This window comes from Bufo bufo, chromosome 4 (assembly GCF_905171765.1).
Source record: "Bufo bufo chromosome 4, aBufBuf1.1, whole genome shotgun sequence".
Classification (NCBI taxonomy): domain Eukaryota; kingdom Metazoa; phylum Chordata; class Amphibia; order Anura; family Bufonidae; genus Bufo; species Bufo bufo.
In genome coordinates, this window is record NC_053392.1 from 132,603,364 (window position 1) to 132,627,522 (window position 24,159).

Below are 24,159 nucleotides of genomic sequence, written 5' to 3' on the forward strand. Positions count from 1 at the left end.
GTTCCTATGAACGTTCATAACTGGCCCCTTGCAGACGAGCGTGTCCAGATTAGGTCCGGATGCGTTCAGTGAAAAATGTGCGATTTCGCAACCAAGTTCATTCAGTTTTGTCTGCGATTGCGTTCAGTTGTTCAGTTTTTTCCGCGCGGGTGCAATGCGATTTAATGCGTTTTTCACGCGTGTGATAAAAAACGGTATGTTTACAAACATCTCTTAGCAACCATCAGTGAAAAACGCATCGCATCCACACTTGCTTGCGGATGCAATGTGTTTTTCACGCAGCCCCATTCACTTCTATGGGGCCAGAGCTGCGTGAAAAACACAGAATATAGAACATGCTGCGATTTTCAAACAACGCACAAGTGATGCGTGAAAACCAACGCTCATGTACACAGCCCTATTGCAATGAATGGGCCCGGATTCCGTGCGGGTGCTATGCGTTCGCATCACGCATTGCACCCGCGCGGAATACTCGCTCGTGTGAAAGGGGCCTAAGTGTCTGGTAGGAATCGTAGAGGATCGCACAGTTCTAAGAATAGATACTCTAGAATTATGAGGTCTGCTCCGTGGCTGTATTGCGGACCGTATTTGCGGATCCGCAATGCACAGGCACCGTTCCGTGTGCATTCTGCATCACTGATGCGGACCCATTCACTTGAATGGGTCTGCAAATCCGCAGATGCGGAATGGTGCAGAACGGAAGCACGGAACAGAACCCTACGGAAGCACTACGGAGTGCTTCCGTGGGGTTTCGTCCCGTACTTCCGTTCCGCAAAAAGATAGAACATGTCCTATCTTTTTGCGGAACGGCCGGATCGCAGACCCATTAAAGTGAATGGGTCTACTGTGGCTGGCCCACGGTGGGTGTTCGTGCATTGCGGGCCGCAGCACGGCCACGGGGCGCACACCTTCGTGTGCAGGAGGCCCAACATGCAGCATTCAGTTATTTACTAAGGCTACATGCACACGACCATATTTTGGGTCTGTGTCCGATCCACATTTTTCTATGGGTCTGCAATATCATGAATGTCATCCATGTACTCTCCGCATTCATTTACAAAAAAGCCCATGATACGGCGGACAGCAGGGTGGCTCAGTGGTTGGCACTGGTGTCTTGTAGCTCGGGGGTCCTGGGTTTAAACCTGACCAAGGGCAACATCTGCATGGAGTTTCTATATTCTCCGATGTTTGTGTGGGTTTCCTCCGGGTTCTCCGGTTTCCTCCCACACTCCAAAGACATACTGATAGGGACCTTAGATTGGGAGCCCCACTGGGGACAGCGAGTGATGAGAATGTCTGTAAAGTGGCATATAAGTAAGGCCTCATGCACACGACAGTATTTTTTCACAATCCGCAAAAAGGGGTTCCGTTGTTCCGTGATCCGTTTTTGGAGGATGACCAGACATGAAAAGTAAAAAAAAAATCTAAGTCAAGTTTGCCTTGCAAATGATAGGAAAAAAACGGACACGGATCACGGACGTGGATGACAATCTTGTGTGCCTCCGTGTTTTTTCACGGACCTATTGACTTGAATGGGTCTGTGAACCGTTGTCTGTGAAAAAATAGGGCAGGTCATATTGTTTTGACGGACTGGAAACACGGATCACGGACGCGGATGACAAACGGTGCATTTTCCGAGTTTTCAACGGACACGGAACACAACAACGGTCGTGTGCATGAGGCCTAAGTGAAATAAATACCACCATATAAATGTCATGCCTATAACACAAGTATTGGCCGTTAGTTTTAAAAACCTGGATAACCCCTTTAACCCTATGGTTCCTGAGCAGAGGCTGAGCAGTTATCGCTGTCAGCCCCCAGTATACATTCTGTACCATGGCCCCCCGCTCTATGTGACTTTGCATTATGGTTGGATGGCTCCCCCTTAGTTCTGTGCTGGTCATGGCAGTGTCAGTAGATTGGGACTGCCGCCCCTCCACTGCACACGTGCTGTATACAGAGAAGACAATTGCTGTACCTTGGGCCTCTGCTTTTGGAAACCAAATTGCTATGTATGAACAATACCCAGAAAGGGAACCTGTCAGCATGGTGGTAGTTATTGAACTGCCGGCGTGTTGATGTGGGGCTGCAGTGGTAATTGGCCACAGCTGTCATCTGTGCTGAATGCCTGGAGCTGGGTGCTGTGACTGACAATATAAGGGCTCATTCACACAGCCGTAGGCGGACCATTCCGTGCACTGGGGACTGCAATTTGCACACGACCGTTGTTGTTTTGCGGTCCGTTTTTCACTGATCCGTTGTTCCGTATCTGAGTTTTTTTTTCTCTTATTTAAGTCCTCTTCCGTTCCGTTATTGCACAAAACATATCCATATGGTTTTCCGTATTTGACCCGTTTTTTGCGGGCATAGCATTTCTACAGTATGTATCCGCAAAATACGGATGACATACGAATGTGTTCCGTGTGCGTTCCGTATTTTTTGCGGACCCATTGACTTGACTGGGGCCTCAGACCGTGATTTACGGACAATAATAGGACATGCACTACTTTTTTGCGGAACGGCCATGCGGACAAACGGAATGCACATGGAGTAACTTCAGTATTTTCTACAGCCCCATTGAAGTGAATGGCTCTGCATACGGTCCTCAAAAAAAACGGAACAGAAGTGGAAAGAAAATACGTTCGTGTGCATGAACCCTAAGGCCTCATGCACGTGACCGTTGTTGTTTAGCGGTCTGTTTTTCACGGATCCATTGTTCTGTATCTGAGTTGTTTTTTTTTCTCTCTGATTTAAGTCCTCTTCCGTTCCGTTTTGCACAAAACATATCTGTATGGTTTCCATATTTGATCCTTTTTTTTGTGGATCGTATACAGAAACAGTAACTTATTAATCACCAAACACATGAGCAATATGGTCTGGGCATAGCATTTCTTCAGTATGGATATGCAAAATACAGATGAAATATGGAGAAACGGAAACGGAATGCACACAGAGTAACTTCTGTATTTTCTACTGCCCCATTGAAGTGAATGGTTCCGCATACGGTCCGCAAAAAAAACGGAACGGAAGCAGAAAGAAAATAAGTTTGTGTGCATGAGCCCTAAGGCTGAGGCTACACAGTGATCTTGGCCTTGACAGCCATTGTGCAACCAATGATCGCTGTGTACCACTGGGAACTGAATCACAAAAAAATCCAACACTGCTGAATTTTTTTGCTATTCTGATCTAACGTGGTGACCAGGCTTTGACTGCTGAGGAGATGGGGAGCAAGCTGCTGTCACTACTGAGAAAAGTGTCATCTAGAGGTGGCCCTGCTGTGACAACTGGGGAAGTGGGGAGCCTGCTGTGACTATTGGGGAAGTAGGGAGCCTGCTGTGACTACTGGCGAAGTGGGAAGCCTGTTGTGACTACTGGGGAAGTAGGGAGCCTGCTGTGACTACTGGGGATGTGGGGAGCCTGCTGTGACTACTGGGGAACTGGGGAGCCTGCTGTGACTACTGGGGAACTGGGGAGCCTGCTGTGACTACTGGGGAAGTAGGGAGCCTGCTGTGACTACTGGGGATGTGGGGAGCCTGCTGTGACTACTGGGGAAGTGGGGAGCCTGTTGTGACTACTGGGGAAATGGGGAGCCTGCTGTGACTAATGGGGAAGTGGGGAGCCTGCTGTGACTACTGGCGAAGTGGGAAGCCTGTTGTGACTACTGGGGAAGTAGGGAGCCTGCTGTGACTACTGGGGAAGTAGGGAGCCTGCTGTGACTACTGGGGAACTGGGGAGCCTGCTGTGACTACTGGGGAACTGGGGAGCCTGCTGTGACTACTGGGGAAGTGGGGAGCCTGCTGTGACTACTGGGGAAGTGGGGAGCCTGTTGTGACTACTGGGGAAATGGGGAGCCTGCTGTGACTACTGGGGAAGTGGGGAGCCTGCTGTGACTACTGGGGTGCCTGCTGTGACTACTGGGGAAATGGGGAGCCTGCTGTGACTACTGGCGAAGTGGGGAGCCTGCTGTGACTACTGGGGAGCCTGCTGTGACTACTGGGGAAGTGGGGAGCCTGCTGTGACTACTGGGGAAGTGGGGAGCCTGCTGTGACTACTGGGGAAGTGGGGAGCCTGCTGTGACTATTGGGGAAGTAGGGAGCCTGCTGTGACTACTGGCGAAGTGGGAAGCCTGTTGTGACTACTGGGGAAGTAGGGAGCCTGCTGTGACTACTGGGGATGTGGGGAGCCTGCTGTGACTACTGGGGAACTGGGGAGCCTGCTGTGACTACTGGGGAACTGGGGAGCCTGCTGTGACTACTGGGGAAGTAGGGAGCCTGCTGTGACTACTGGGGATGTGGGGAGCCTGCTGTGACTACTGGGGAAGTGGGGAGCCTGTTGTGACTACTGGGGAAATGGGGAGCCTGCTGTGACTAATGGGGAAGTGGGGAGCCTGCTGTGACTACTGGCGAAGTGGGAAGCCTGTTGTGACTACTGGGGAAGTAGGGAGCCTGCTGTGACTACTGGGGAAGTAGGGAGCCTGCTGTGACTACTGGGGATGTGGGGAGCCTGCTGTGACTACTGGGGAACTGGGGAGCCTGCTGTGACTACTGGGGAAGTGGGGAGCCTGCTGTGACTACTGGGGAAGTGGGGAGCCTGTTGTGACTACTGGGGAAATGGGGAGCCTGCTGTGACTACTGGGGAAGTGGGGAGCCTGCTGTGACTACTGGGGTGCCTGCTGTGACTACTGGGGAAATGGGGAGCCTGCTGTGACTACTGGCGAAGTGGGGAGCCTGCTGTGACTACTGGGGAACTGGGGAGCCTGCTGTGACTACTGGGGAAGTGGGGAGCCTGCTGTGACTACTGGGGAAGTGGGGAGCCTGCTGTGACTACTGGGGAAGTGGGGAGCCTGCTGTGACTACTGGGGAAGTGGGGAGCCTGCTGTGACTACTGGCGAAGTGGGGAGCCTGCTGTGACTACTGGGGAAGTGGGGAGCCTTCTGTGACTACTGGGGAAGTGGAGAGCAGCTGTGACTACTGGGGAACTGGGTGGCAGATTGCTCAATATAATACTACTATTTTTAATGTAGGTGTAATTTGATCATTCTAATTACCTTTTTGATGGAGTTGTTTTTTTTTAACCTGTTCCTGTATGGCATGGCATTTTCTGTGATTTTAACAGATTTGATCCCATTCTCTTGTGATTTACTTGTGCATTGTCCTGTCTAGGGTCAGACCTAAATCCTGCTCTGAAGAAGGGGCCCTTTATGGAGGGTGGCATGACATGGCTGTTTCCCCCTCACGTCTGCCAATGCTGCTATGTCTGGGGAGAGGTGGAGGCCTGTACTAGTAATATAGACTTCTGATGGGCCCCATAGCAGCTGCTTCTGAGGTACACACAGATCCTCGATCCTGGCTTGGTTTTCAGGGACTGTTTTACAGCACATACATAAATGTGATTCACCAAGTGATTCATTAAATGGAACATATGTGTAGGTTCTGTAGAAACCTAGGATTTCCAGAGGACCCTTTGACTTGTGCAGCTTGTCATTAAAATGGGGGTGGAGGGCACTAGAGAATATTCATCAGGCCTTAGGTTTTTGTTACTGCAGCAGTCCTGTGCCAGGCTCTGCTTTCCCCAGCAGGGGGCAGTGTTTTCTTTTAATTGACCTGCTTTTTGCAGTGGCTTCAGATGGATTCTGCGGCTTCTTCATCTCATCAGCAGTAATAATAAAAATTATAATCTTCATTAATATAGCGCCAACATATTCCGCAGCGCTTTACAGTTGGAGGGTTCATGTACCCACAAAATCATACATTATATAGCAAGAAACAAGTCAATAATTAAGGCTACTTTCACACTAGCGTTTTTACTGTATCCGGCAGGGCTCAGCAAAAACGCTTCCGTTACTGATAATACAACCGTCTGCATCCGTTATGAACGGATCCGGTTGTATAATCTTTAACATGGCCAAGATGGAAAGTCAATAGGGGACGGATCAGTTTTCTATTGTGTCAGATTGTGTCAGAGAAAACGGATCCTTCCCCATTGACTTCCTTTGTAAGTCATGGCGATTCCGTCTTGTTCCGCATCTCAGGACGGAAAGCAAACTGCAGCATGCTGCGGTTTGCTCTCCGGTATGAGAACAGAACAGAATGCATTTTGGAGAATTCCGTTCTGTTCAGTTACGTTTTGTCCCCATTGACAATGATTGGGGACAAAACTGAAGCGTTTTTTTTCTGGTATTGAGCCTCTATGACGGATCTCAATACCGGAAAACTAAAACGCTAGTGTGAAAGTAGCCTACAAGAGGAATGAGGGCCCTGGTCGCAAGAGCTTACAATCTGTGATCAGCAGTGATCTACATCTAGCATCTCTCGTCATTGTGATTGTATGATGTCTACCTCCAGTGGACATTACAGGGAGCAGATGATTAGTCCTTCCTTTACCCACCACAACCTTTAGATCCTCAAGTCCTATTGGTCCATATCATTGAAGCTAGAAATATCTGTTACATTTTCTTTACAAGCTTCTAATGGATCATGAGCTTATGTGGTTTCACAATGCATCTTTTTTTTTTTTTTTTAAACACTGCTTTTTTGTCCTTTTTTTTGGAGCAAAAAATGATGTTACCTGCTGGCTAACAGAAAATCCGAAAACCCCCTACAAACACAGTGGGGGTCATTTACTAAGACCGGCAATTTGCGGAACGGAACAGGCAGCCCATTGTAGAAATGCCTATTCTTGTCCGCAAAACGGACAAGAATAGGACATGTTATATTTTTTTAGTGAACGACACACGGATGCATACATCACGCGGATGACATCCACATGTGGTCCGCATTTTTTGTGGTCTTTCATGGTGTTTTATACAAGCTGAAAAAAAGCCCCCCCCCAAAGCATAGCGTGGCAGCACCCACAGAGAGACACAAAGAAAAAAGGTATAATTTTAGTGGGGGCTGGGCAGTGAACGGAACAGAGCTTCTAAGCAATGAGAGCAACAGCACCTCCCTTATTACACTAAAGGCATAATTTCCATATTTCAAAAAAGGCAATTTTATATTCACGGGAGCCACAGATCACTATACGAATGGCACCATTGGAGTCAGGTAAGCTAAGCCTATCTGGCACTGTGCTTGGTTGCACAGCGATGTCAGTGGTGACTCTCTTTAATGTCTTTGAGGGGTTGTCCAGCTATAAAAAATAATTTTTTGGGGGTTTATGCCATGATTAATGTAATGAAAATCAGACATTTTATATATATATATATATATATATATATATATATATATATATATATATATATATATATATAGTACATGAAAATACCTTTCTAACAAAGCTAGAACCAGCCATGTACTTCATATGGCTCTAGGATTTTTTTCATGCTGGCATGGGGTAGGGGATGTGCCCTTTCTGCTGCAGTTCCCCTTGCGGCTCAAGGGGCATGTCCTTTCCACTGCAGCTCTCTCTCTATAATTGTCACAGCTTGTAAAAGAAGATATGGCTGGTGAAGGATTGAACTAAGTATGTGCGACCACCTCAGCAAGGTGGACATAGAAATAAAGAAAAGAACAAACAGCAGGTGGCACTATACAGATACATTGTATTGAATAATTTACTGGCTGTACAACATTTTAATTACATGCAATTGTAAAAGTAATCAGATCCAGGTGCTGGTTTGAAAAATATAGAATATTTTTTGTGGGACAACCCCTTCAAATGTGTTTAAACTAGAACATATAGCACATACTAATGTAATAAAGTTTTTCAGCTGTGGTCCTGGTTTGCTGCATCGACAGTTATGGTGGTGCTCCATGCCCACTGCCTCTCTTCTTCTGCTGATGGGCGTGGCTGACACCTTGCTCACTCCTTCTGTTGCAGAGGTGCAGCGGGACATTCCCGCCAATGTCTTACTCTCAGCATATTACATTAGCGTGCACTCCCTCCGACTCAGTACACACACCCTCTTGCTCTCCAGTCCATTGCTGGCCTCCTTAGGGTATTTAAGGCACCTTCCCCAGTGGGAACATGCCTGAGCAATAGGTTCTAGCTTTCTAGTTTCCTGCTAGGTGTGCTATGTGTTTGTTTGCCCGATTACTGCCTTACCTGACCGCTACATGATTTCCGATCTGACCCTGAGCTGCCTGCCCTGACCTTGGACTGTTTATTGGATTTCATGAACTCTATGTGCTTCGACTTCAGACTTTTCCTGACTACAGTTTTGCCTGATCTCTCGGTGTCCTGCATCGGTGTCGTTTTACCCCTTTAAGTCAACAGGCACTTGAATGAGGACTACTCCAAGAGGTAGCGGCCTGGTGGTTACTTGGAGTAGCCCCAAACCAGATTAGTGGCACAGTGGATCCACATCCGCTTCATTATAGCGATGCTTGTAGGATTACTTTAATCTGAATGTAAGTCTTTAAGCCATGACATGTTAGTAAAGTGAACGCTCCATCCCTTCCCTTTGCTTGGAGAGTTAAATGACCCGGAGAAAGCACATTAATTTGATCACTATTTTGGTTGTTACTGGTTTTACTTTTTCCAGCCGCTAAAGAGTCACAATGTGCTGCCCAATTTTCTTCTGAATCACTTTATGGTCCAGTAATAATTGTACAGATGTTTCTGCTTAATCAAACAAAATGCACTCTGCAGACACAGAATATATGAATGAATGCTATACTCACTATATGAGTAAACATGGGGTGCTTAGCAAATATATTTGAAATTAAATATAATATATTTTAAATAAAATATTTTGTGCCCATCCACCACAGCAAGGTGAACTCTTTTGGATGGGAACCTACACTAAATGTGTGTATTTGGAGGTGTAGCTGCCTCCATTTTGGTTGTGCACACATAACATATTTCATCCTTTCTACAGGCACTTTTTAATTAGTGCAGTATAAAACTAGCCTCCTCTCTTTGTATTCTTTGGAGGCCAGCTGGCACCAGGAGCGGTAGCGTACAGAGTGGGCTCAGTATATGTATTGAGTCTGCATTCCCTAAAGTCATTAGAGGCCGGTTGGCACCAAAAGAGGTAGAATTAAGGGTAGAATCCCGTCCAAAAGAGGTCACCTTGCCGCGGTGGATGGGCACAAATTATTTTGATAAAAAAATATTTGCTTGCTACCTCATATTTATTCATATAGTGAGTATAGCACCTTGGAACTGAACCCGAGTTCAGGAAATGTTTTTTTACAGTACAAATTATTATGAAGCTATTGCGCGAAGTCTCGCCAGACTTCGCGAAGCATTAACTTCGGCTCATCGGAGCCAATACATTCTAATACTGTACGGAGCTCCTGCTCCGTACAGTATTGGAACAAAGTTTTATGCGAATCGGCTTCAGATGTTCGCTCATCCCTAGTTCATATATTGTGTTTGCAGAATGCTTTTCCATTGTGTTTGATTTTGTATTTTCAGCCATGGCAATGTGCACCTGCGCATTAGGATGTGTTGACTAACTTTATGTTTTGTCTTTGCAAACAGTATGTTTCTACTTAAAACTGGATTAATACCTAGATGATTATTCCTGAGGACAGATAGGTCGTGTTTGTGATCTGATTGTGTGTGACGCGCAGGATCCTGGACAGGAGTGTTTCTTTCTTTGATATGTCCTTTGTGACCTCTAGTAAGCCAGACCCCTCTCCTGTACTTGTGTGCACTGTTCCCTTTGACCATTTCCTCTCGTAGCATTTCAGCCCTCCTCTCTCCCACTCGCTGTCTCCTTCCTCTCCCTCCTCCCAGCTCTCTCTCACTCTTTTCTTCGGATACTGCCTCTCTTGTTCCTGGGCTGGCACCTGCCCAGACTGTTAAGGGAAAGAAAACAGCCCAAGAACCTGCCAAATCTTTGAGCTAGGCTCCAGAGCTTGCCTGGAAGGGGTGGGGTGGCCTCCTGAGTCAACAACAGCCACCGACAGGTGCGGAAGCAATTCCGGCTAGGGTGGGGGAGGCAGAACCCCGAGACTGGACTGAGTCAAAACGCCAGTACTGGGCTCCCTCCTGTAGCCTGCTCCCTAGGGATAGAGGAAGTCAGTGTAATTTATACAACGCCAAGTGCACACAGCGGATACACACATCATAGAATAAATATACAGTAACACCTGCCGATAAGGTCACGCAAGAATGTAACCCCTGCATGTACTGGGCAGAGATGTTTACCGCAGTAGCATCATCTTTATATCGCAATCCACTATGTTGTCAGTATTGCTGCTGCCTCTGGATTTAGGAATGTACAGCATAATACCTGCTGGCCTCTTCCGGCCATGTGAAAACCCCTGTACGGTTGGCAGCTGGTGGTTGACTAGGTCACACAGAAACTACAAGTCATGCTCAGAAAATGTCAATGTCAGCACCAAGTAGAGCAAAACTTAATTATAATCAAAAATGTCTTAAAGGGAACCTGTCTTCAACTTTATGCTGCCTTCACTGAAGGCAGCATAAAGTAGTGACATACATGATTTCAGCGTTGTGTCACTCATGAGCTAAAAGTAAGTGGTTGCCAAGAACCACCATCATAATTAGAGATGAGCGAAGTTTTGAAAAATTTGATTTGGAAACTTTGCATAAGTTAGCCAAGAAATTCGATTTGTTCCGAATTAATTCATCACGAATTGGGTATACCCAGGTCACTCTGCCTTAGGGTACGGCCACACCGAGCAGCTGTGATGTGGACGGATTGTGGGCATGCTGCAGTGAAGAACCGCACATTTTTTCATTTAGTAATGAATACCGCACTGTATAGTCCTTCCTCATTGCTAATGGCCGCGGGGCAACTTTAAACAGGGACTGTTGCTGGTATGGGGTTCGGCTGGTTAGGTGGAGGGACAACATGCATATTATTGCTGTTCTGGCCTGCAATCTCCTGCAGGTTATTTGACAGTAAGCACAGAATATTAATCAGCTCTGGCATACCCATTTCTCCAACCCCAGTGCTCTCCTGCCCTACAGGTGGGAGCCCCTTCTTCTGCCATCTGCTTTTCCTCCTTTTCCACATCATCTAATATCGATGAGTACCTAAAATCCTCATATGTTGGCAGAACATCATAAGGATGTGCCCTGGCAAACACTCCGGCTGTATAGGCACGAATGATAATAGCAGCGATCATTCATCTCTGGCATACCCACTTCTCCAACCCCAGTGCTCTCCTGCCCTCAAGGTGGGAGCCCCTTCTTCTGCCATCTGCTTTTCCTCCTTTTTCACATCATCTAATATCGGTGAGTACCTAAAATCCTCATATGTTGGCAGAACATCATAAGGATGTGCCCTGGCAAACACTCCGGCTGTATAGGAACGAATGATCATAGCAGCGATCATTCATCCCCCATACAGAAGGAATGATTGCTGCATTAAAATTCAGCAAACGAATGGCAATGATCGGGAATGAACTTATTTGAAGAAATAGTATGGACAATCCACAGTTGCACGCCATATTTTTGAAATGGTGCATAATCACATGTCGATACGGAGACGGTAATTCAGACAACTGCTGGAGGTGCGAAAAGGATCGCGGAACCATGTTCCACATTTGGTGGTCATGCCCCTTGATTTCCGACTGGTGGAGGAAGATTTTTAAAAAAAGCAATGAAATCTGTGACTCAAATATAACTTTTTCACCTTCACTGGCCCTACTCGGTCTACCTCCGGATCACACGATAATCCCCTCCCTCCTCCTCAAAATCCTTCTTATATCTGCCAGACTCTTGATCCCGACACAATGGCTAAAAAAAGATCTCCCCTCTCTAGACCATTGGTTTAACAAAATCGATTCTATATACAGATTCGAAGAGCTTGCAGCCTGGGAAAACAGGACCCATCACAAATTCCTAACCACTTGGGAGAAATGGAGATCCTTTAGAGGTTTTCATTAAAATGCCTCCTCTATCATCCCCCCCTCCCCTCTTCTTAGACAATCCTCCGATTTTGGCCTTTTTACTTCCGTTCTGTCCACGGACACCATCTACTAAAGTGTTGTTTAACATTTGCTCTGTTAACATGCATCCTTATGTGTTGATATGTTTTTGAATGTTCTTCCAGCTATTATTACTTAAACAATGTATGTACAAAGACCAAAATTATATGTAACAATTTTACATACTCAATAAAGTTTAAAAAAAGAAAAGAAAAGAAATGGTGCATAATCTGAGTGAACTGAGATGACAGATTTTGGAGTAAGTCCCATTACAGGTAATAAGAGGCTAGTGGCAAGCGTCTTTTATAAAGGGAGATATATAGGGCACAACGTCTTGACACCCAAAATGATTAAATGAAATGTGCCATTACAGAGTGTTTCTTTGGTAATATTCCTACAATTGTGTCCTGTTCTCTATTTTATTGCATTGTAGTTGATTTGTACATGATTTTAATGCCTAATATATTATGACATAGGCCATTCTGGGTATAATAGTTTTGCTGGGGTGTGATGTAGGCACAATTGAGAAAGGGGACGTGACGCCCGAGAAATGTCTGTACATGATGCCACTTCGTTGTTGGTCTGAATGATAAGACTTATCTAAATGATGCAGACAACACGCTGTCTGCTGTCCGGATCTTTTGAAATGGGTCTGCATCCGATCCGCAAAATTACAGAACAAATGTGGACAGAAAAATCCAGTTGTGTGAATGGGCCCTTAGAAAGCATATGGCACTGTATACCTTTGTACGAAATGTACTACGCTCTACCGTATTACAAAAAAAAAGGTTACGCCAATGCACACAAACCCGGGATATGCCAAATAGACAGTCGGTGCCTATGAATATGTTCAGTTCTACACATTTCCCATCTATACACCTCATTCACACGACTGTATTTTTGCTCTGCATCCAATCTGCATTTTGTGTAGAACGGATGCGGACCCATTCATTTCAATAGGTCCGCAAAAAATGCCATCAGCGCACCATGTGCCAGCGCACAAAAAAGATGTCAGTTTTGTGGACAAGAATAGGCATTGTTACAATCAGTGATGGTCAGTTCGCAGTGTTCGCCAGCGAACACGTGCGGGCTGCCATCTTTAGTAAGGTAGACTCACCCATCCGGCGATGCACAGGTAAGCTCTTACCTGTGACAGGAGCCGGTCTGAAATCAAATGCGGTCACCGGAAGCATGCAGTTCCTAGAACAGCCCGATGAAGGCCCCCAGCGGCTGTTCTCGGAACTGCCTGCTCCCGGTGACTGCATTTGATTTCAGACCGGCACAGGTAAGGGCTTACCTGTGCATCGCCGGACGGGTGAGTCTACCTTACTAAAGATGGCAGCCCGCATGTGTTCGCTGGCGAACACTGCAAACTGACCATCACTGGTTACAATGGGTCTGCCAAAAAACCGATGCAACATGGACGTCATCCGTATATTTTGTGGACTGCAAAATAGATACGGTCATGTGAATGCAGCCACTGGTCTTGGTGGTAAACGGGTACACCAGAAAGCTGTTGCTTGTTTCTTGCCCTGTCTATGCAGCCATATTGATGTTTTCCCGTAGAAGCCCTTCGCCTGCATATCTTCTGCAGTACTGCAGCCTCTGTGGCCTCCTTTACAAAGGCGTTATTAATTTAAGGAGCCAAATCAACACACATCGGGGTCATGTTGGGTAATATTCTCTGCCGGGTAAAAGGACGGAACTGTGTAAAAGTAGAAACACCTCAAGATGAATTATCAGCAACACGTGAAGTACAGGAATTAATTTTTGCTAGTGAATTATAGTTCAGCACGTTGTTGCTTTCATCAGGGGAACTGGTATGGCGCATAGCGGAGAATAAATTATACTGCGGCTCCTAGTGATAAAGATGTACTTTGAGCACTTGGTTGACTCATAGCCTAGCCATTCCTCTGCATCCATTCTAAATAACATGTATAAATTATAGTCCAGCTCCGCTGGTGAGCATGTGAAATACCTTTTTATGTCTTATTTATGTCTTATTAGTGCATGTTAGGACTGCTTATTGTTTCAGGTTATGGAAAGTAATCATTCTTAGTGTTGATTGCGAATATTCTAATTTTAATTGCGAATATCAGCACTTCGAGAATTCGCGAAAATCTAGAATATAGTGCTATATATTCGTAATCGCAAATATTCTAGATTTTTTTTTCGTCCGTAACCTCCCTTCTTGCTTGTGGACCAATGAGAAGGCTCAATATCTTTGTCAGAGCTTAGCAACATCCCTAGCAACCAATAGGAAAGTTGCCTACCCCTTACTATATAAGAACCTCCCCAGCAGCCATTTTCTGCAGTTTTTTGCAGTTCTGAGAGAGAGAGCAGTGACATTGCTGTGCTCTGTGCTTTCATCTGGATCCTATTCCTTATCCACTTACATAAGATAGTTAGTTAGCTTATATATATAATACAGATAGTTAGTGGGAGATAGTCAGTGTAGGTTATATCCGGATATAGTGCAGGGTGTTAGGTAGTGTGATAGGAATTACTGTTTCTCTGCTGTCCATACATACATGCTACAGACATAGTGCTGTGATGTCACTACAATACTTAGTGCACCAATCAGTAATATATACTCAGACCTGATAAAATGTGAAGTTGCACGTATTGCGCAAAAAATATGTGCATCATTAGTGCCGATTTGCGCAATCGCTAAAATAATGACTGGCGAAAACGAATATTGCCTATGCCGCTCATCACTAATCATTCTAGGTATCTATTTGGAAACCCACAATGCAAACAATATGTAAATATTGCTGGGGTCAGACCCAGACTTAAAGGTTATGGAGACCTTTGGAGTCTTTCTTATTATCTGAAGTGTATTTTGGGTCAAAAACATTATTTTTTATTTTTTTATTTTTGTAAACATGTTACTTCGGCTTCTTTGGCAGTTTTTCTATGTTTCACAGTAGACAGCAGGAGCCTTTCTGTGACAAATCCAGCATAAAGTTCGTCTAAGGGCTCATGCACAAGAGCGTGTTTGCCCCATGCCCGTGCTGAAGACCGCAAATAGCTGGCCAAGTGCATGCCGTTTGCAGATTCAGACCTATTCACTTAAATGGGTCTGCGATCCACAAGATACGTTCCGCACCGCAAAAAAATTGAACATGTTCCATTTTTTGCGGTGCAGAGCCACGGACCGAAATCATTTTGTAGTGCTTTCGTGGACTTCTGATCCAGGCCTCCGCTCTGTATCTTGCAGATTGCAGACCCTCTCAAGTCAATGGGTTCGCATCCATGATACGGAGCGAACAAGGCCAGTGCCCCTATATTGCGGACCTTCTGTTTATGGTCCGCAATACAGGCACCATGGCCGTACGGCTGTGTGCATGAGTTCAAAAGGTTTTGTCTTCAGTCCCTCTCTGTCCTCTCCTGAACAAACTCCCGATTTATTACCAAATCAAAGTTCAACTAAATCAGCTTAGAAGTTTCTGATGAAGGTGGCAGTCTGACACAGTAGTGCCACCCTATCTATCTTCTGCACTGGTGTTTTTTCTGTGAAGTTTCTCAACCAACGCTTAAATTGCCTGCAAATTAACTATTTCATCTGTAATCCTTTGGTTACGGACATAACTCCCATGGCTCCAGTTATCAAGGAGCAATAATAATAAGATATGGTTGGACTATCATGATAATAGGCCATGAATAGTAAGGGGGGGGGGGACAACCCTTTTAAGCAGAAGTTTACAAAGGGTTTTATTTTAAAGATTCCCCTAGAATCTGTGACAACAAATTTGGTGGCGCCATATAGAAAGTCTGTGTACAGCCGGTGGCCGGGACCACTAGCACAGCAGACCCCTCTTTCTCAGAATCATTGGGGGTCCAAGAGGATATCCTAAAATGATGGTATATCCTAGTGATATGCCATTGCTCTATGAGGTGGGAATACCCCTCTAAAGGGGTTATCTGTACATTTGATATTGATGGCCTAACCTCAGGATAGTTCATCACTATCAGATTTCTGGTTGCCCGACTCCTGGCAACACTGCCGATAAGCTGTTTGAAGAGGCCAATGATGTCACATTCATCCGTCATGTGGCCTATGTGCTGTGCAGTTCAGTCCCATTCAAGTGAATGGACCCGAGCTTCAGTACCATACACAGCCGCTATACAATGGATGGCACTGTGCTTCATAAACTGTGAGGAGGTCACAGCACTCACCGGAGCGCCATAGCCTCCTCGAAAAGCTGATAGCAGGGGTGCCAGGTTGTCGGACCCCCACGATCACATACAGATGGCCTATCCTTAAGATAAGTCATCAGTATAAAATACTTAGAAAACCCCTTTAAAGAGTGTCAGTCATTTACTACCCATCCAAAGTTGCACTCATGGTCCTGTTGGACGGGCAGAAGGTAGTCGCCAGCCCCTCTCTCTCTCTTCTCCTGTACAAACTTTTAGGCTGATTTCGACTAAATCAGCTTAGAAGTTTCTGATGAAGGTGACAGTATGACACGGTAACACGTAGTAACATAGGGGGTTCTAGAGGATATCATAAAATGATAGTATATCCTAGTGATATGAGTGTCAGTCAGAAGTCACACTCATGGACCTATAGATAGACAAAAGGTGACATATAATAGGCTCATACATAGCCTGATACATCCGGTCTACTTGGGAAAATATGAAGTGACAGAATTCAGGCCGTCTGTCTAGTAACTCTGTTAACGATCCATTAACCTCTGAACCAGCACTATTGACAAGACCGCTAGATAGGCCCTGATCCCATAAACGGAGATGCTTTTCCACATCATTCTCGTAAGCCAGTGCTCAACCCCGCTTTGTTTAAAAGGTATGTACATGTTTGGGGGCATTTTTTATTATTGCATTGTACTAATTTTGAGCTAAAAATTATTTTTTTAACTGCTCTTTATTAATAATATGGCATCCTTTTTTCTGTACAGAGCTGACATGCTCTAGTAGCACCCTTTGGATTTTCTGTCTTTTCCATCAGACCAGGAGCAGAAGGGCTTCTTATCTCTGCTCTCTGACCTCATATACACTCATTATAGCTCAGTTCTTATCTTACTGATAAGAATGTGGCTTAAATATGTCTTTATGACCCCTTAGTAGTTTAGAGATAAGGGTTATTAGATGAAGTGAAAGTACCAGTCACACAGTTAGAAAATCAGTTAACCCTTTGTGACAGAACGGCTCAATATTTTTAATAAAGGCCAACTGAAAAAATGATTTTTAGTAAAAAATGAGTAACATGCAAAAAATTCCCCCCGAAGGTGTACATAGCCTTTACATTTTTTGACACATATAGAATTATTGAAGGGCAAATTGGTTCCCAGATATTTCAGGTAGGAGATATATATATTCTTTCATCTTTCATTTGCTTCTGATATAGTATTTTCCTGGAACTAGTTAACTTGATCTAGATCTGAGCTGTAAACTGATCCATTTCTTCCATTGATTCCTACCTATCAAGTCCCTTCAGTCTAGGGACATATGGATTACAGATGCTTAACACTTGCAGCATAAAATGACCTGCATATGTTGCTGTGTGTGTAATTCATATGTGTGTATATATACCGGTATTCAGATTTATATGGCTGATTGAATATTGAAGAAACCAGAGCGTTGCGTGCTTCACTCGTCTGACTCTGGAGGACCTAACATGTTTATTCATTACATGGACAGCTCAAGGACTGTGCAATACTTCATTTTGACTCTGGTAGCATTGTAGGAGAATTGAACATCTACTTCATAGATTACTGTTGATTTCTGATGGTCTATGCAGCAGGCCACCCTAATATTGGTTACCCTTCTAGCTAAAAAGGGATTGTCCAAAGAGTAAAGCTCCTTTAAGAGCAGTACATTTTTTATTTATTATATTTATTACCTGGTTGATACAGCCAGTAGCATATGCTTGTCTCAAAGATTAAAGGGGTTCTCCAGGAATTAAAAAAATTAAAATAATAAATATATTCACAAGTACCTTTCATTACTTAGAATGGCTTGTTTTGTCTAGGGAGCAATCATTAGGAGAAATAAAATGGCTGCCTTCCTATCAGTACACACACAACCCGTCCTAATCACACAGGAGGACAAGTTACTTCACCACAATGAGCCATAGCGCTGTCTCATCCTCCTCTCTGCTCTGCTCGTCAGGAATCATGATCCTGAATACAGGTAAATCTCTGCGGGAATGGGGATGATGAGGAGACATGAGAGGAGGGTGAGGTGTGGCTAATGAGCAGCAGCACTTGCTTACAGTCTCCATTACCACAGCCTGTCCTGTCCGTCCTCTCTGTACTTCTTGTCTGCTCATGAACTAAATTCCCCAGAGATTCAGCTAAAGTTCTTATTATCTTTATTTAGGATAATAATCCCTGACAAGTAGAGAGGAGGCTGAGGCAGCTATTTGCCTTAGTGTTGTAAAGTAACTTGTCCTGATGTGTGATGAGGACAGGTTTTTTGTGAACTAATGGGACAGCGGCCATTTTGTTTCCCCTGATGATTGCCCCCCAGATAAAATGAGCCATTATAAATAATAAAAAGGTATTATAACCATGTTATAAGGGAAAATAATAATGATCGGTCTCCATCCCAATCAACTCCCAGCAACCGTGCGTGAAAATCGCACCGCATCCGCACTTGCTTGCGGATGCTTGCGATTTTCACGCAACCCCATTCATTTCTATGGGGCCTGTGTTACGTGATAAATGCACAAAGAGGAGCATGCTGCGATTTTCACGCAACGCACAAGTGATGCGTGAAAATCACCGCTCGTGTGCACAGCCCCATAGAAATGAATGGGTCAGGATTCCGTGCGGGTGCAATGCGTTCACCTCCCGCATCGCATCCGCGCGGAATACTCGCCCGTGTGAAAGGAGCCTAAGTATTTCCATTTTCTTAAATCCCGGGGAACCCCTTTAAGCTATGCACATTTAAGTACACATGGCCAGTACAGTGAAACTGCGAATGGCTCTTTAAATCAGTTATGGTTCCTTTGATCGCGCAGCATGGGGTAGCAATCAGTTCAGCACTCTCAGGATTACTATGCATTATAGCGATTTATTTATATGAAAAATAAAAGGACTGAAAAAATACAAGCAAAGCTTCAAAAGAGTGAGTATTATTTCTACCTCATGAATAACCTTTTAAACAAGACTAATACAACTGAGTGGATTATGTGGAGGAAAATCAGCACCATCAAGTCTTATCAGACCCAGGGCTAGATAATAAGAAAGGCAAAAGAGGCAGTTGTCCAGGGGCATCCACTCACCCCTCCTAAACACTCCCATTAGCAAGACATGACAGTTTGAAATTATTGAATGGGATTTTTTGTACAAATGACATGTAAATAGCTGATTACTAGAATGGGGGTCCTCTTTCTCGAGTTTGGACTGACCGGCAGCCGTGCACGCACTCACACTGCTACCACATTCAACAGCCGAGCTCCTTTTATGCTTGGCAGCTTATTGTGGAATCAGGAGAGTGTATGGCCATCTTCTACTAGCCACTGAGGAGGGGCCCAATGAAGATTGTTGCCAAAGGGGGCTATATCAGCTATAATTTGGCCCCATTCATTTAGCTGGCTGACTATGGCAGACTTCAGTTACCATTCTATATTTTCTTTTCAGCGCCTGGAACATACGGTCCTGAATCCAGAGAATGCAGCTGAAGACAGAATATTGAGTGTACGTAGTGTGGAAGGCGAGAGGGACACTCTCACTCCTGTGCCCGCCCGCATCCGAGAAATTATCACCCAGAATCTGAGCGAAGACTCGAGCCAAAGTAAGTTTCATTTGTCATCTGAAGTCATCCTGTCACTTCATACTCTGGAGGAGTTGTCGGCTGCCCTCACATGTCCGTTTCAGTCTGGGGCCGACTGGGAGCTTAAAGTGGCCCTGGAAAAAAGACTATAAGTGGCCCCACTTTGTAGTCCAGTCCAAATTGATGGAAGGCAGGGCCAGCCCTGGGTTTCTGTAAATCGCTGTGAAATAACAATTCTGCCGAATCTTTTCTTAAAACTCCTGCATTGTACTGTTCCTCTAATATTCCTCCTCAAACTACAGAAACAAACTCAAAATGGGTGTAACTGTTCCCCTCATCAAGAGGCTGTGTCCCCGCACAGTCTGACACAGTGAGCACTGATTGAACAGTGTCAGAGTGTGAAGGGACAACCCTTCCCCCCCCCAAATTGTCAATTTTTTCTAAGAGGAATGACAGAGGAACAGCATAAGGGCTCATGCACAGGACCCTTGTTGTTTTGCGGTCTGCAAATTGCGGTTCTGCAAAACACAGATACCGGCCGTGTGCATTCTGTATTTTGCAGAATGGAAGGTCCGGCCCCTAATAGAACAGTCCTATCCTTGTACGTAATGCAGATAATAATAGGACATGTTCTATTTCTTTGTGGAACATACAGAATCGGAATGCACATGGAGTCATTTCAGTCTTTTGTGGCCCCATACGGGCTGAAAAAAAACCTGTAACGAACACTTACAAAAATACTTTGTGTGCATGAGCCCTAAGACAGGGTTCTAGGAAAAGGTGCTCCAGAATTGTTGTTTCATGGTGAGTACAAGTATACAGTCGTGGCCAAAAGTTTTGAGAATTACATAAATATTGGAAATTGGAAAAGTTGCTGCTTAAGTTTTTATAATAGCAATTTGCATATACTCCAGAATGTTATGAAGAGTGATAAGATGAATTGCATAGTCCTTCTTTGCCATGAAAATTAACTTAATCCCCAAAAAAACTTTCCACTGCATTTCATTGCTGTCATTAAAGGACCTGCTGAGATCATTTCAGTAATCGTCTTGTTAACTCAAGTGAGAATGTTGACGAGCACAAGGCTGGAGATCATTATGTCAGGCTGATTGGGTTAAAATGGCAGACTTGACATGTTAAAAGGAGGGTGATGCTTGAAATCATTGTTCTTCCATTGTTAACCATGGTGACCTGCAAAGAAATGCGTGCAGCCATCATTGCGTTGCATAAAAATGGCTTCACAGGCAAGGATATTGTGGCTACTAAGATTGCACCTCAATCAACAATTTATAGGATCATCAAGAAGTTCAAGGAAAGAGGTTCAATTCTTGTTAAGAAGGCTTCAAGGCGTCCAAGAAAGTCCAGCAAGCGCCAGGATCGTCTCCTAAAGAGGATTCAGCTGCGGGATCGGAGTGCCACCAGTGCAGAGCTTGCTCAGGAATGGCAGCAGGCAGGTGTGAGCGCATCTGCACGCACAGTGAGGCGAAGACTTTTGGAAGATGGCCTGGTGTCAAGAAGGCCAGCAAAGAAGCCACTTTTCTCCAAAAAAACATCAGGGACAGATTGATCTTCTGCAGAAAGGACTGGGGCAAAGTCATATTCTCAGATGAAGCCTCTTTCCGATTGTTTGGGGCATCTGGAAAAAGGCTTGTTCGGAGATGAAAAGGTGAGCGCTACCATCAGTCCTGTGTCATGCCAACAGTAAAGCATCCTGAGACCATTCATGTGTGGGGTTGCTTCTCATCCAAGGGAGTGGGCTCACTCACAATTTTTCGCAAAAACACAGCCATGAATAAAGAATGGTACCAAAACACCCTCCAGCAGCAACTTCTTCCAACAATCCAACAACAGTTTGGTGAAGAACAATGCATTTTCCAGCACGATGGAGCACCGTGCCATAAGGCAAAATTGACATTTTGGGTCCATGGCCTGGAAACTCCCCAGATCTTAATCCCATTGAGAACTTGTGGTCAATCCTCAAGAGGCGGGTGGACAAACAAAAACCCACTAATTCTGACAAACTCCAAGAAGTGATTATGAAAGAATGGGTTGCTATCAGTCAGGAATTGGCCCAGAAGTTGATTGAGAGCATGCCCAGTCGAATTGCAGAGGTCCTGAAAAAGAAGGGCCAACACTGCAAATACTGACTCTTTGCATAAATGTCATGTAATTGTCGATAAAAGCCTTTGAAACGTATGAAGTGCTTGTAATTATATTTCACTACATCACAGAAACAACTGAAACAAAGATCTAAAAGCAGTTTAGCAGCAAACTTTGTGAAAACTAATATTTGTGTCATTCTCAAAACTTTTGGCCACGACTGTATACTAAGACATGTGAGGAGAGGGGACGGGTCACCTTTAACCAAAATACATATTGTAGCTGTCAATAATTAATAGTGTCTATATAGTAGCACCCTACTGTATGTGTGCATACCATTTTTTTAACTGCCCAACCCTCCTTAGCATACAAAATCTCACCCAACAAGGATGGTATGGCTGTGGGTTCTCCTGTAGATCCCCACAGTGCTCCGGATATTAGGCTTGGGAGTTTGTTCCCTTTGTAACTGGAAATTTAGGACATAGTCCACCCTGAGAATGTGGAAATGGAAAATGTAGCACGCGTTTTCTTACTCTCCAGAATTCATGGGTACAGCCCAGTTCATGAGTATTAGTGATGTCCCAATTTTAATTCTCTACATCATTTCTATTAGAAAAGGTCTTTATGGAAATACTGCTTGGTTTATAAAGAAGCCTTTATCTGTAAAGTTTGAAAAATGACCCCCATAGTGTCCCAAGAGCTTGCAGTAAATGATCGACCAACACCACCTGATGGAATCATTGCTGTAATGCATGGGTCACTTGCAACTCTCTAGCTGTTGCAAAACTATGGTTCTCAGTAGGAGATGTAGTCTTGCAACTAGACGTTGGAGATCAATACAAGGAGGCTTAGATAACCAGTTGCTCTCCAGAAGGAACTACATATTCCAGACAAGGTAATCTGGAAAGAGTTATACTTATGGCCAGTAGCCTTGTGTGCTATGAACGCACAGTGGGCATAATGAAGTTGACGGTGCTCACGTGCAGGCTTTGATCACTACTGATAACTGAGCATTTAGTTTATGAGCAAAAGGACTCTTTACCAGCCCAGCAAGCTCCCAGGGTCTCCTGTGCAGTACCCCAGAGTGGATGTGTTTTCCCAGCCGCCGCTGACTGTGCTTGGTCTGCAGAGGAGGACGAGGCATGCCTGCACTTCATTGGAAGCTGAATTCTTCCAGGCACACAGGCCACCACTCACTGCTACTGCAGTCACCAGGGAGGTTCTCTAAGCAGCTGGGTGACAAAGTGGCTTTGAAACTCAGGAAAGTGATCAACTGAGCCAGAGAACGATGGAGGTTCAGCTGAAAGCAGCCAGTGATAGGTCGAAAAGGTGCCTGGAGATGGGAGAGGGACATGCAGAAGTCCTTAATGACTGCCCCACTTGCTCCACGATAGTTGGGTGCATTATCTTCATGACACGTTTTCCCTCCTCAGGAAATATGTCAGCTGTATCCTAATAACCTGCAAAGACATCAGGTGCCTATAGTAACAGCTAAGCTCCTCTTAGGTAATTGGAAATTATGGATAATATGACCTTATAACTTTTATCCCTACAGCTCCCAAGATAGATTATCACTAGTCTCCTATAGTGATGTCCTCTGAGTAAAATGATGTTATAAACCTCTTAAATCTTTTCTTATCTCCTAGGGTACACAGAGACGTATCCTGATGTCAGCTTTAAGGAGGAAAACAGATCTCTGCAGGATGAATTATTTCGTTTGAAAGACTTACTGGTACTAACCCGTGCTGAACGTGATGACCTTACCATCAAGAACCATGCCTTGAGCGAGAAGGTATTGAGAATAGACATATGTTTACATGCATGTAGACGAGCACAAAGTAGGCCAGCACCACACTACAGTAAGCCCAGCCAACAGCTGTCTCTCTCCACTCCTTCATAAACATGCAAGCTCAGAAGAGCATTCGTGTTTATTTCATGGGGGAGAGGGGAATAGGCCACTGCCAGACCTCTCTCTATGGCAGCACGATGACTCCCTGCAGCTCCTTGGTACTGTATGGTGCTCTGTACAACACTGGATTTCTGGAATATTCCCCCCAAGGACCAACGCCTCTTTGGGAGAATAGTTTTGTAGTACAGCACCTATTGACCATGCATACATTTTTCTCTCTAGAATTTGAACAGTAAGGCCCCATACTCACTGGCGCCATATTACAACGCTTTACAACTTAAAAGGTTGTTTGATGTGGCTTAGATGACCACACATGCTTTTGTGTCCTCCTGTCTTCTTCACCTTCTAATCTTTTACTTGTATTACTGCTACTCTTCGTCTTCCATGTATGGACCCTTATCTGCTGTTACGTCAGTGAATGTGGAACCACTGTGTTAACCAACAGATTTGACTTGGGCTTACTCCTAAGGATGTTATTGTGGCAGTCCCTTGGTTTTCACCTTTTAACCCGAGTACAGGGATCTGGATTTTGCTGCAGGTGAACCACCAGGCCGCTACATC

The 24,159-nt window shown here is 44.8% G+C and overlaps 1 protein-coding gene across 1 annotated transcript in view; it reads left to right on the top strand.

Moving 5' to 3' along the window:
* The window catches only part of LOC120997694 (rootletin-like), a 119,328-nt gene that overhangs the window by 6,288 nt on the left and 88,881 nt on the right, over positions 1 to 24,159 (top strand). The window contains exons 2-3 of the mRNA XM_040427922.1: positions 19,457 to 19,610; positions 23,336 to 23,481. Coding sequence (XP_040283856.1) covers positions 19,457 to 19,610; positions 23,336 to 23,481 — 300 coding nt within the window. The remainder of the gene's footprint in view (positions 1 to 19,456; positions 19,611 to 23,335; positions 23,482 to 24,159) is intronic.